The 15,000-nt window shown below is 41.9% G+C and overlaps 1 protein-coding gene across 3 annotated transcripts in view; it reads left to right on the top strand.

Annotated features, from left to right (window-relative positions):
- LOC115218655 (DBF4-type zinc finger-containing protein 2 homolog) overlaps nt 1-8,067 on the top strand; it is a 12,647-nt gene extending 4,580 nt beyond the window's left edge. Inside the window, exons 2-5 of one of the 3 annotated variants that reach the window (XM_036508504.1) lie at nt 3,519-4,283; nt 6,911-6,948; nt 7,492-7,509; nt 7,822-8,067. In XM_036508504.1, coding sequence (XP_036364397.1) covers nt 3,587-4,283; nt 6,911-6,948; nt 7,492-7,509; nt 7,822-7,965 — 897 coding nt within the window. In that variant the 5' untranslated portion in view covers nt 3,519-3,586 and the 3' untranslated portion in view covers nt 7,966-8,067. Of the gene's footprint in view, nt 1-3,518; nt 4,284-6,910; nt 6,949-7,491; nt 7,737-7,821 lie in introns of those variants that run through there. The other 2 variants (XM_036508503.1, XM_029788579.2) reach the window with 2 other exon arrangements.
- Nucleotides 8,068-15,000: the final 6,933 nt, after the last annotated feature.

Raw genomic sequence — 15,000 nt, 5'->3', positions numbered from 1 at the left:
TATATCTACTGAAATTGCTACTAATTATTAAACAACGTGTCCTAAGCAAAACAATACGTTCCGTTCAGGGTTTGTCTGGGGCAGATTTGGAAAAAGCCCGGTGGATCTTTTCTTTTGCCCTTGGGGTTTAAAACAGACCATGTGAGACGCAACCCCATCGTAACATTGAAGAATAATCCCTCCAGATGAAAAATGATAAAAGCAATTCAATGTAACGTGAGTGTATAAATGAAATAAAACTAACATAGGCGGTTTTACATAGGAACCCGATGGATTATCTTTACGCTTGAGCTTGAAAACAAGACGCCTCGTATGAGACGCGACGGTTTAGTTGCGGTTGAAATGGAGGGTTACCACCTCCGCAACTGAACGACATGAGAAAATACTGTTATTTGTTAACAAATAAAACCATTTCCTTTTTTTAAAGGGGAATCTCTGTTGTCCCTTTTGTGAGGGAATATGTAAATATTTTTTATTTTCAGTTTCCCCATTCTTTATATAATAAATCTGATAAATATATGCGTGTGTATGCATATTAAGCGTTATATCAATAAAGTTATAAAAAATGCATTGCCTTAAAGAAACTCAACGTTGTGTTTGTAGATTCTATTTTTTTAAATTATATTTTAAAGTCTTGTTATCAGACTTTTTGCCAAGCCGACGCCATGTTGTACGTATGTAAACAAGACACCAGTTGTCAACCGGTGAGACGAGCACAGACGCGCCTAGGTACACACGCACGCACACACACACACGATGGGTTCAGACAATTTCCTATAACCCTTCCTATAACCAACCTTTCACCTGTTTCCAAGCAAGGTAACATTTCCCTATGACGAAACATCGCTTGTATAGCAGTGATGTTCGTTTACAACAATTACGCAGTGTCATGACAAGGGCACACACACACACACACACACAAACATACGCGTGTGCGACGCCCAGAACCATATGGTTGGGAAGCAAGCTTCGTAACCAAACATCCATGCCTGTGCCCAGTATATAGATATAGATATATATATATATATGAGACTCATGGCTCGCCACTTCATCCTACGTGGATACCCCCTCACCACTATCCACACCGCCCTTGACAGAGCACGTTCCGTGCATCTGCTCTCTCCCCCGAACCCGCCCTGCAGTCACCCGCTTCCCTTTTCCCCTCACTTACCACCCCACCACCCTACCTCTCCAACGCACCATTCTTCGAGCTTTCCGGCATCTCCAGTCCGACCCGTCCACTTCACACCTCTTCCCTAACCGACCCCTCCCCTCCTTCAAACGAGCCCATAACCTACGAGACCTCTTGGTCCACAGCTTCTTCCCTGACCCTACCTCCCAACCTGGCTCGTTTCTCTGCTCCCGCCCACGTTGCCGCACTTGCCCTTACCTCTCCAACACCACCCTCCTCACCCATCATCGACTCCTTCACCTGCACCTCCAGCAATATCATCTATTGCGTCTCTTGCTCTCTCTGCCATTTCCTGTACATCGGACAAACTGGACGCCGCTTGGCTGACCGGTTCGCGGAACACCTCCGAGACATCCGCCTTGCCAATGACATACCAGTCTCACGCCATTTCCGCTCCACCGGTCACTCCTTGCAACACCTGTCTGTGTTCGGATTGTCCTTGCACAGAGGTCATCCGGATTCCCGCTTGCGCCGTGAACAGGGATTAATCTTCTCTTCGCTCTTTTACGCCATATTGTCTCAAATCTCCCCCTGCTTTTCATCTAACATCCCCCCGACTCCTACTTCTCTTCAGTCCTTCATCTTTTCACCCCTACTCTCTTTCCCTCCTCTTCCCTTCTTTCCCTTCTTCCCTCTTCTTTCTTCTTCCCTCTTCCCCTTCTCTCTGCTCCCTCACTATTATATATATACACATAATCCCCTTGATTACATCCGTATCATTTCCCCCTCCATTTTTAAAGAGATCATATGCCAACAGGTTTCATGGCCTGAAGATACGCCATAAAGGTATCCTTTATAGCGAGAAACCCAAAGTAACCCTATAAAACGGCCTTCACCAGTAAGAGAGAGAGAAGAGAGAGAAAAGAGAGAGAGAGACATACACAGACACAGACAGTCTTAAGAGTAGATAAGCAGAATTAACCTGAATGAGATGCAGTTCAACTTTGAGCCTGGGAGCGGTAAAGCGGTACCACTGATGCTAGTTTCCAAGGGAGACAACTAATCGGGCAGGGGTTGGCGGTAGCTAACTTGAAGACAACCTTTATATCTAACATTTGCTAAACAGGAAGAGGCCCTTGACAAGGTCCCTTGCTTTGGATCCTCATCATGAAGGGATGGATGAATGGTCTGTGAGCAGAATAATTTACATCTGGAGACATGGGTGTTTCATTCAACATCCTTAAACCTTATTCAGGACCCTTTGAGCGGAAGAGTTAATAAAATTGTTGCCATTGGAATCTGGAAGTTTGGTAAAGTCTGCCATCTATACAGTAATTCCCAGTCTCTCTCTCTCTCTCTCTCTCTCTCTCTCTCTCTCTTCTCTCTCTCTCTCTTCTCTCTCTCTCTCCCTTTCTCCCCGTTATCCTCTCCCACAGCACTATATCTTTCTATTTTCTCTCTACCTGAACTGTACTTTTGTTTCCAATCTTCCATGAAAGCATGTGTATTCTTCAAGAAATCTTACCCTTTACTTGAAGTGAGTTGTTTCACAGGAAGGGTATTCCACCTCAACAAATTTTGTTTAACTCATGTAAGCTTGAAAAATTCGACATTAGAACAATGATGCGTACATGCAAATGTAAACATGTACAGAAGAAAAATCTTGTAAACAAAATATTGTCCATTTAAATTTCTTTTTAAACACAATTGTGTTATGTATGGTGTCTTCATTTTGTTGCTTTTCACTGTTTTGGCTTTTGTACACTCCAGCCGTCTTCAGGTGTCTTGTGTTGAACTCAGCTGTAAACGAATTTCAAACCTAATCTTTTATTTGACCTTCAGAAGGATCACTGCTTTCATTCCAACTCTCTTGAGAATAACATAACCCGGGAGATCAAAAAGGGTCAGGTTCGAAATTCAGATAGAACTGAGTTTAGCACAAGGCACCTGAAGAAGGCTGGAGCGGACAACAGCCAAAACAAAGCGAAGGCAACAATGAAGATGATGCCAATTCAACTAAACGCAATACATGATATACATTCCTCAACTTGGGTGCAGGCATAACCATATATAAAACAATATAAGCCTGGTGCAGCCATCTGGCTTGCCAGTCCTCGGTCAAATCGTCCAACCCATGCCAGCATGGAAAGCGGACATTAAAACGATGATGATGATGATATATATATATGCACACACACATTCACAGATTAAATTTTTTTTTTTTGACGTATATAAAAGAACTTTATTTTTGTGATTGGTTTGCATAAAGCTATGTGTATGCATACATGCATGTATACAATGTATGTATACAATGTATGTACTCTTAACATTTTTGTATGTACTCTAACATTTTTCTTTTCTTTTTTTTCTTCTTTTTTTTTACCAGCAGATTTGTGTCAACCTGCAGGAGAAAATATCTATCTATTTTGACGTTTTGCATGAACTAGCAGAAAGATGAGTTGTGATTCTGTAACATGTGATTCTATTATTATGCATACCCATAAGCCATGCCATCATCACTGTCATGGGCATCATGGCCACTGTCACGGTTATGGTCACTGCCATGGGCACGGTCATCACTGCCACGGACACGGTCATTGCCACGGACACGGTCATTGCCACGGACACGGTCACTGCCATGGCCATGGTCACTGTCATTTTCATGGTCACTGCCTCAGTCATGGTCACTGCCTCAGTCATGGTCACTGCCACGGTCACGGTCACTGTCACAACCATTGTGTCTGCATACACAAACTGCCTTGTAAATTTATGATAGCCAAACACCAAGCAAAAGTAGCTGCTAAACAGGCTGTGGTTGCGACCCAACAGGCTGTGGTGGCAGCCGAGCAAACGAAGGTGGCTACCATGTTATCACAACTGATACCGAAACCATGTGAAACTTACTCAATTGAAGTAGCGCCCAAGGAGTGTTGCGCGCCTTGCGGGCCTTGCGGCCCTTGCGGGCCTTGCGGGCCTTGCGGCCCTTGTGGGCCTTGCGGGCCTTGCGGTCCATGCCCTTGCCCTTGCCCGGAGAATGTCACAGTCGATATGAATGACGCATCAACATCTGATCTAGAACAGTGTGAGCCAGCCACTGTGAAACTATGCCACTGCCCGTGTGCTCCACAACTTGCCATTCAAACAGTGCCAGGTGAGTCACTGTATATATGTTAATAAATGTTCAACTTGTGATATTTGTGACCTGGTGGTGATGGTGGGCGGTGGGTCTGATTTATATAATGCATTCTATTTGTAATATATGTGAGCAGTTGTATGTATGTTATGCATGCAAATACTTTTCTGCACTTCTAAATTCATTTGTATTTGTTTACAACATTTCTCACCTAGTTCGGTGGTGCAAATAATGAAGAGGGCCACCAAGTTCCAACACATTTTAGGAATTAACTGCTCATCCAAGAAAGAGGCTGATTGAAAGACCTGCATCACTATGTTGTCACTTCCACCTTCTGGTACCTCATGCTTGACTTCTCACCACCACCACTGGTGGCACACCACCCTCAACACTACATGTGGCTTTTACATTTATGTGATAGCAGAGCTTCAATAATACTTACACACACACACAGCTCGTTCTTGAAAGTCCAGATGCCTTTCTTACCTTTGTTGTCTTGAGTAGATCACCACCACCACCTCCACCACTATGCATTATTCTTCTTGATCAGTGTCCTCATTATAGCACATACGTTTGTATTTTTAGCATCATTAAAGAGAAGTGTACCATTATTATTCCATTTCATAAACTCCTTCCCATCCAGGATACCTCATGTTTGAAAAGATTGGCAAAGCTCTTTACTTTTAACTTTCCACTTTCCTAATTATATTGGACGTCTAATTTCTCATTCAAGTCTGTCCCTTTCGTTTTAGTGGTTCTCTACAGTACCATCATACCACCTTGCATCAGGTTTCCAACGTTCAGAAGATTTATCACAAACTTTCAGTTAGCCACCATCTTTTCTCTCTTAGAAAATTATTCTTTTCTGAACCTCCAACTATTTCTCAGCTCATTCAAGCTTTGTCTTCTCCACATTACCTTTTCTCTTAAATTCTTTTTTAAAGACATCACATTCTTCAGATTTGCTTGTTCCCATGAAGTAACGCTCCTTTGTTGCATTCCTATATTATCTTTTGTGAGCATTGAGATTATTCTTCCATTTTCATCCCATATCTTCTTTTAGTTTCTATCCACATATATTTCCAGACATTTCTCTTACCCACTTGTCATCACATTCAACTGTCCCTACCAACGCTGTCATAGCTTTTGCACTGTACCTAGCATATGCATCATGTACATAACTTTCACTAGAGATCATGGGATTTAGCTAAGACCACAGCAGACACTGCTAGACAGTGACACTCACTCTGGGAAGCATGAGTATTACCCCCAACCTGGCACATGTACAAACTGCATTTTAACTAATTCATTAAATTGTTTGTTTTTCCATAACAGGGTCCCTCGCTTTGGCCTCTTCCTAGACCATCTACTCCCTCTTCTGTAGCTGAATCCTCTATTAGACCCTATTGGGATAACTGGGCCAATTGATCAGCCCAATGGAATAAATGTTGTGAATGGTTGGTTTTGAAGTGTAAGAGCCAATCAGAGATCGTCTCTCAGTACATAGTTTGCTTCTTATTTTTTCACAAACATACTTTACATATATTTTTTTTAGGTTTTCTTATTGTGGTAGATGTATTGTACTGTTCACAAGTTGTCATATGTTTTTACATAATAAAGTAATTTTAGGCACTTTATCCTTTGTTTTCTACATGCACCCATCAATTTAAATCAACAGGAAAACATTTACCAAGACACCTGTGTCTCGAGTTAAAGATACTAGAAAGGATAATTATTCTTAAACCTTACACATTTTCTATATTCAACAGTCTTTTGTAAGGTTTTGGACCCTTTTTTCATACTTCGTGAAGGTGTGATTCCCCTTGACAGTCCAGAACAGTTAAGGGTTCTGATCCTCTTGCAACAGAACATTGGAAGGCCTCGTTCATATCTCCAGGGTTGATAAAGTAAAGTACCAGTTAAATACTAGGGACAACAGCATAGAATAGGCTGCTTTGCAAGGACAGCAAGCTGGCAGAATCGTTAGCATGCGAAATGCTTAGCGGTATTTCGTCTGTATTTGTGTTTTGTGTTCAAATTCTACCGAGGTCGACTTTGCCTTTCGTCCTAACTGCAGGCCTTGTTCCAAATTTTGAAACCATTAATATGATGGCAGGGAACCGGCAGAATCTTTAGTGCCCAAGATGAAATGGTAAGATGCATTTCTTCTGGCAATCCATTCTGAGTTCAAATTCTGCAAAGGTTAACTCTGCATTTCATTCTTTTGGGAGTCGATCAAATGAGTTGCCGGCCTTGTTCCAAAACTTGAAACCATAACACACGAAAAAAATGTTGCCGAGGTGAACTTTCGAGATTGATAAAATGGGTGCCTGTTGAGCCCTGTGGTCGATGTGATCAACTTACTTAACCACCCACCGAAATTGCAGGCCATGGGCCAAAAGTTGAAATTAAATCCCGCTAAGGTTGACGTTGCCTTTCATCCTTTTGGAGTTAAGTACCAGCTGTGTACTGGGGTAATCTAGACTTACTCCTTCCTTGTGGCCTTGTGCCTATAGTAGAAAGGAGTATTATTATTATTAGTAGTAGTAGTAGTAGTAAGTAGTACTAGTAGTAGTAGTAGTAGTAGTAGTAGTAGTAGTAGCTTATTTTGCTGGGTATTATAATTATTCTTATTATTTTTGCAGCTCCAAAAAGAAAACGAACGAAAATTACTGTTACCCAGGTAACTGTTTTTTCATTCTTTGTATATTTCTTCTTTTTTTTTCTATCAAAAATACAGTTGAATAGCAAATTTGCTTGTTGAAGCTGTGTAGTGTGGATTAAACGTGAATCTGAATTATTACTGAATCACTTTGGTATAATTCATAATCTTGCTCGGGTTTTGAATATTTCCCCAACTATATTAGCGAGGAAAATGTGTTAAGAGGATGAAGATGCTTAATTACTTACAAAACACATTTAAAAAAATTTCGTGACGTAATATCTATGGGTTCTCTCCCTTATCTGAGAGTTATTCCCCTTAACTTGATTTCTAATTTCTACTTAATGACGAAATTTTGCTGCGCAAATTATTCATTAATATTAGGTTGTCCCAAAAGTTCGTAAACACTTGCGAAAATTAAATTTTTACACGCCAAGTACTAACAAAAACAACAAAAATTATTCCTCAAAATAAAGACCATTATTTTCAAAGACTTTCTACGAACTTTTGAGACAACCTTATAAGAGAATTTTCTAATTTTTTCTTTTTTTGTTCTTTTCTCAGAATCCACCAGAACCTCATATCCACGTGACACCAATATGCCATTCGTGCCCCTGCAATCCTTGCTCAAATTGTCATGCTCCAAATTGTCATGGTTGCTGTGATCACCATTGTCCATGTCCAAACCCAGCGGCCACTATTACTGTGACGAAAAAAGGTTCGTAGAGTAAAGATGAACAGTGAATTGGTGAAAAACAGCTGTCTAAATTTCGACACCCTTTTCGTTATTGACAAATATGCAAATATAACACAAAAAAACACAAACCAATTTTCTGTTATTTTTTCTTGATCTTTTTGTTGCTTCTCTTTTGATTCTTAGCACCAGAACCTCAAATCCACGTGACACCAATATGTCATCCGTGCCCCTGCAATCCTTGCTCAAATTGTCATGCTCCAAATTGTCATGGTTGCTGTGATCACCATTGTCCATGTCCAAACCCAGCGGCCACTATTACTGTGATGAAAAAAAGTTCGTAGAGTAAAGATGAACAGTGAATTGGTGAAAAACAGCCGTCTAAATTTCGACACCCTTTTCGTTATTGACAAATATACAAATATAAAAAAAACCACACAAACCAATTTCCTGTTATTTTCTTGATCTTTTTGTTACTTCTCTTTTAATTCCTAGATCATCCTCTCTTAACTTGTCCATTAGTAATCCTGCATCGATCTAAACACAGCGAAGGCATTCCAAATTGGTTTTGTTTTTTGGCGGTGTTTTTTATAAACATGTGCTTAAAGCTCCAGCCTTGGCGTGAAAGAATAAACAATCAGACCCCAGGCATTGTCCTTTTAAAGGTAGAAATTGAACTTGACAGCAGGGATTCATACAGCAATGACTTTCCAATAGAAAAAAAATTGTTTGCTTTTTTCATGAAGCAAAAATGACAGAAATAAGTTCTAATTAGGATCATGTCCTGAAGTGGTTTTTATATATCAAGTGAAGGTGATACCCAAAAATTTTGTTAAAGAATAAGGACAAAATTTAGTGTTTACAGTGAGGGTTGGCTGCAGCTCAATATGTCAGTGTAAGGTGAAAAATGTTCAGAAGATATGGAAGCAGTTGAAAAAGTCCTGAGCAGGTATATAATGTAGATGGAAATAGTCTTGTTTCAGAAATAAATATCAAGAAATACTAGTGACAACCAAGGATGAAGAATCACCAAGAAAAATGCCAATATGGTGGACTGTTCTAATGCTGCCAGAATACACAGATGCAACGTGACAGCAGTAATTTATCATAACTAAAAATGTTGACTAGCAAATCACATTTAAAAAATACATTTTTTTATAATTAAATACTATTTAGGATTGAATAAAAATGTTTGTATTGTATAAGTGCAGCCAATTTATTGGAAATAAATTTTATACGGACTTCTAAGGGCCATATGGTAAGGGGGTGGGATTGGTAAGGTCTGTGAGCAGAATAATTTACATCTGGAGACATGGGTGTTTCATTCAACATCCTTAAACCTTATTCAGGGACCCTTTGCACGGAAGAGTTAATAAAATTGTTGCCATTGGAATCTGGAAGTTTGGTAAAGTCTGCCATCTACCATCTATACAGTATTCCCAGTCTCTCTCTCTCTCTCTATCTCTAGCTGAGAACTGCTGGTCTAGAGTAATGCAGTTCCATTAGGTCAAAGAGAAATGTTCACATGTTGCAGGATAAATTATGTGAAACAGCTCAGCTTTGAAGATAGCTTGAAACAAGTCATGTAGTGCCACCATTATCATGAATCCCAGCAACGTGTTACCTCAAGATGCATTAATTAAATGGTAGTGAAGTGACCTTCCTTCAATGTTGCTTTTAGCCGGGTGCAGCCATCTGGTTTGCCAGTTCTAAATCAAATCGTCCAACCCATGCTAGCATGGAAAGCAGACGTTAAGTGATGATATATATATGATTAGATAGATAGATAGACAGACAGACAGATAAAGATATGACTGAAATGGGGCCCTTCCATTACTCAAAAGGGGCGCATAACTCAGATCAAAGAATCTGGAGGTTAAGCAGCTACTTACCTGCTTTGGGAGGCCACGTCTCCAGTACTATGGAAATGAGTAGAATGTCCCTGGGAAGACATATTCTTCAAGCTGAAACTATTAGCAGGCGACTTGGGGGTAGATCAGAACTACATGATTGGATATAGTCTCAGCTGGTCATGTTTGGAAATCCAGTTTAATGATGGTTACCTCTAAGATCCCTATGGAGGGTTAGGAGATGCCTAAGGACCCTACCCCCACAACTCTCCCTGGAATAGTGGACAGAAAAGACGGATGGATGAATGGGTATATTATCCACATGTGTTTATGTTGGAGGATAGGTTTGAGGAGGACATCACAAGAGGGACCAGCCACCACAATTGGTCTCATTTTGAGATCTCTCGGGTGTGGAATATTTATGATTATAGAGGTTGACTTGTTACAGGAAATAGCAAAGCCAGAGGATTGCACCAAGCTCAATACAGGGAAGCGGGTGCCTCACTGTGGAGGGGATATGTGGTCATCGCCAGCAGGGAAATATGTATCAGGAAGTTATGGTGGGAGTGAATACAAGTGATACAGAGGACTAGAGAGGGTGAGTGGGTAGGTAAGTGTGAAAGGAGTGGAGGATGGGATGGGATAGGGGGGAATACAGTGAGTGGGAAACACTGGAGGCATGGTTGGAGGGAAAGGTGGAGGAAATAGGGGTGGGATGCAGGAGATGCACAGTCAAGGGACAACGTCAGAGATACATAAGGGTTGAAATTGTGGGAGACGAGCAGAGGTAATGGGGGTAGGGCTGCCATGGACAAAACGAGAAGGAACACAGGAGAAAAGGAGAGTTGAAAGTTCAGTATAGGAGATGAAAGTGAGATGAAACGGCTCCAGGGAAGCTGAGAGGGAGGAACATAAAATATAAAGCAGTCCATAGATGAAGACTAAATGGCCTGTGAGAGATGAGAGATGTCAAAGCTATGTGCAAAGATATGATTTCAGTGTCAAATTCAGTGAGAAGGTAGATCATCGAGGCTCAGCCTTCTTCATCAGTTCTACAGACTACCTCAGAACAGTTAAGATTGGTTATGTAGACAATCTAGTTCTCTCATAGCTGAATCTCAAGTGGAATTAGAGAGGAAATTCCAGACATGGAAGCTCAACCTTAAATCCTTGAGGGCTCATGGTAAACCATGATCATCATTTAATGTCCGCTTTGCATGCTGGTGTGTGTTGGACGGTTTGACTGGAACTGGTAAACCAAGGAGTTGCACCAGGTTCCAGTCTGATTTGATATGGTTTCTACGGCCAGACCCCTTTCCAATGCCAACCACTCCAAGACTGTAATGAGTGCTTTTACGTTCCACCAGCACAGGTGCCATTTGCATCACACTGGCAACAGCTGCTATGGTTATGATTTTACAGGTGACATTTACACGACGACACCTGCAGGGTGCCATTTACAGTGACACTGGCAAGTCATGACTGACTGCAATTTCACCTGGTTTGACAAGTCTTCTCAGCAGAGAATCACCAAAGGCCTCACTCACTTGTCATCACCTCCATGAGGCCCAATGCTCAAAAGATCATGCTACCATTAATGGCCACAATTACGATTTCATGGATGCCATTTGCATGACACTGGCAATGGACACAACTACGATTCCACTTGGCTTCATGGCCCTTCTCAAGCACAGCCACTTGTCATCACCTCTGTGAGGCCCAACATTTGAAGACCATGCTTTACCACTTCATCTTCCTGGGTCTACCTCTTCCACAAGTCCCCTCCTCAATTAGAGATCAGCACTTCTTTACACGTGGAGGCACATGGCCTAGTGGTTAGAGCAGCAGACTGGTGGTCGAGGGATTGTGGGTTCGAATATCAGACCAGGCAATGTGTGTGTTTATGAGCAAAACACCTAAGCTCCACACAGCTCTGGCAGAAGGTAATGGTGAACTTCTGCTGACTCTTTCACCACAACTTTCTCGCACTCTTTCCTTCTGCATTTTGCAGCTCACCTGCGATGGACCAGCATCCTGTCCAGGTGGGGAACTTATATGCCAAGGAAACCAGGAAACTGGCCCTATGACCCAGGCATGGCTTAAGAAGGAACAAACAAAAACAACAAACTTCTTTACAGAGCTGTCCTTGACCATATGCATCACATGACCAGTGGAGTTGTCTCTCTTGCGCACCACAGTTGAGGTTTCTTATGCCCAACTTTTTATCATACATGCACACCAACATTGCACATCCAGCAAAGCATATTAGCTTCATTTCTTTCAAGCCTAAGCATGTCCTCGGTGATCACAGCCCATGTTTTACTGCCATTTAGCATGGCTGTTCACACACAGCATCATACAGTCTGCCTTTCACTCTGGGGAAGAGACCCTTAGTTACCAACAGAGGTAGAACCTTGCCCAGACTATTCTTCTTCAAGCAGCTATGCTCTAAGAGCATCTGCCTCCACTACTGACTCCATCACCTAGATAATGGAAGCTATCAACTACTTCTAGCTTCTGCCACTGACATACGATAGAATCAATTTTCTTTACATTTTTAGTGCACCTCCCACGTGCAAAAACTATTTTCCCTGTTAACTTTCCTTTGATATTGCTGTACCACTTATGTGTCCATAACTTACACCGGGTACATCTTACAGAGTTTCTACCTATGCCTTTCCTACAGATCAAGCAGCGCCATCTACCTGAAGAGATTTGTGATTTGTCTCCTTTCCTACTTACTAAGACTTTGGTTTTTGCTAGATTGACTCTAAGACCCTTTGATTTTAGACCTTGCTTCCATTGACATTTCTTAAAACCTCATGAAATTTCTTCTCTAGTGCTGCTGGTGATTTGGCTATAAGAACAAGGTCATCAGTATAGAAGTGCTCCCAGGAGCAGCCCATCTTAAATTCCTCTGTTATTGCCAGAAGGACTATGATGAACAAGAGGGGGCTGAGGACTGATCCTAGGCGAACCCCTACTTGTACCCTGAATTCATCATTGCACTCATTGCCAACCTTCACCTTACTGACAACATTCCTGTACTTGGCTTGTACAGCTCTCTACAACCACTCATCTATCCCCATCTTCTGCATTGCTCACCAGATAAGGAAGCGGGGGATTTTGTCAAAGGTTTTCTCTATGTCAACAAAAGCCAGGTACAGTACAGAGGCTTATTTTTGGCTAAATATTTCTTCTGCAGTTGCCTAACCAGAAATATGGCATCAGCCAGGCTCCTGCTTGACACAAATCCCAACTGCATCTCATCTACACTTAACTTTCTTCCTAATTGATTGAGCTATGACCCTTTCTGTGACTTTCATCACCTGCTCCAACAATTTGGTGCCTCTGTAATTATTTCCGTCTAAGGCATCACCTTTGCTTTTGTAGCAGTTGACTATAATGCTGTAACACAATCGTTGGGTATGACTTCTTCACAGACCACCTGAGTAACAATACGAGTATCTAGGCTATATCCTACTCTGCTGAAACGTTTAAGCATCTCAGCCATGATTCCTGATGAGCCAGGGACTTTCCCTATCTTCATATCCTTAATTGCTTTATCTACCAAGCTATTGTCAATTCAGATAGCTGGTCCCTCAGTTGGGTCAACATTTGGCAGATTCTCCTTTTCCCATTCATTCTCTACATTTAGCAGCCTTTCATAGGGGCGTTTTCAAGCCCCTTTCTTTGCAGAATCATTAGAGTTAGTAAATATTAAGGTTTTAGTAATTAGGCAAAATACAGGACCCTGGTATGCAGAAAAGGTGTAAATTCCATATACTGTACCCAATGGATGCATGAAGTGCAAATGAATTGCAGGCAAACAAGCAGAGAACATACAAGGGGTTGCTGAAAAGTTCCTGGCTTTAAGGGTCTTGGGAAAGGCCTGGTTGGAGGCCAAACCTTCCAGATTCTTTTACAGACCTTGGAACTGGGCATAGATGTTGTAGCCATTGGCAAGATAAGAATTTACAGCGAGTGCACATTTGTGACAACAATAATGTATAATGATAAACGTAATCAGTCACGATTGGGTGGTGCAGAGACAAAACTGTTCTGGAAATGCTTGGATCTCCAGATACAATAAGTCTTTCTAGATCCAGACAAAATTGGTAATGTTGGCTGTGAGAGGCAGTGAAAGCAGAGCATTTAGGCAAGTGGCCATCCATGCTCAGATTGGGTTGGGGTGTCTGAACTTTATCAGGTATCTAGAAGCTTTCCTGGTAACATCCTGCACTTTTGTGCGAGTGGGTGATTGCAATTGCATTTGGACACATTTGTTACAGACCGTGTCCTTAATGTGACCTTGCATACCCCTATGCTGCATGCAGAACTGTTTTCATTTGGGAGCTGAGCTGTCCTCAGAATGGTCACATGATGCTTACGTGAAGGGGTACATGGTTTAGCCACAACTATTCATTCCGAACCGAAATATCATGACAGTGGTTGTTTTCAAGTGCTTCCTTGTCAATCCCACCCCCTTACCATGTCATTTCTTTCATGTGGGGTTGCTGAGCACACCCACAGGCTTAATTTATCACACAGATGTAGTTCCTATGTCTGCTGATTATTCAGCATGGTAGCAGCAGCGCCAACAGCCACAAAGGAGAGCATATCCTCAGAGCTTTTTGGCGCATTCAAAAAACAAATACCCCCACCAACTTTTCCATGACAAGGTTAAGGCCTGGAATCTTCCAAACAGATGCATGACGTCATTTCATCAAATTAGCCCTTCATCTACTCCACAAATGTTTTATCATCAATCGCCGACTGGCTTCTGTGCCGGTGGCACGTAAAAAGCACCATCCGAATCGTGGCCGATGCCAGTGCCACCTCAACTGGCTTCCGTGCCTGTGGCACGTAAAATGCACAAATCCGACCGTGGCCGTTGCCAGCCTCGCCTGGCACCTGTGCAGGTGGCACGTAAAAGCACCCACTACACTCACGGAGTGGTTGGCGTTAGGAAGGGCATCCAGCTGTAGAAACATTGCCAGATAAGACTGGAGCCTGGTGCAGCCTTCTGGCTTCCCAGATCCCCGGTCGAACCGTCCAACCCATGCTAGCATGGAGAACGGATGTTAAATGGTGATGATGATGATGATGATGATGATGTTGTACTTCCCCATATCACATGTTCCAGCTTAACTGTAACATATATACAAACTATGTTATTTAAATGTTGAGCAACGCCGAGTATATCTGCTAGTATGCGTGTGTATATATATATAACAAGACACTGACAAGCTGCAACAACGGTGAAATACAGAATGGCACACACACAACACATTAAGCATTTTATATTGATAACGATTTTACTTAAGACCTCTTTCTATAGCATATAACTTAGCATATGTTATATTCTCTGTAGGCAAAGGCAAGCTCTGTTCCCGCTGCCCCACATAGGTGAGGCATATAGACTAAGGAACAAAATGACCCTGAGACACCTGCTGATGATATGGAAGGGATTCCAGCATTGCAGTGGATTTAAAAGAGCCTATAAAACCTCTGAGTAGCTCCTGTACT

The sequence above is a fragment of the Octopus sinensis genome, linkage group LG13 (assembly GCF_006345805.1).
Source record: "Octopus sinensis linkage group LG13, ASM634580v1, whole genome shotgun sequence".
Lineage (NCBI taxonomy): Eukaryota > Metazoa > Mollusca > Cephalopoda > Octopoda > Octopodidae > Octopus > Octopus sinensis.
This window is presented reverse-complemented; position numbering and strand designations above follow the sequence as displayed.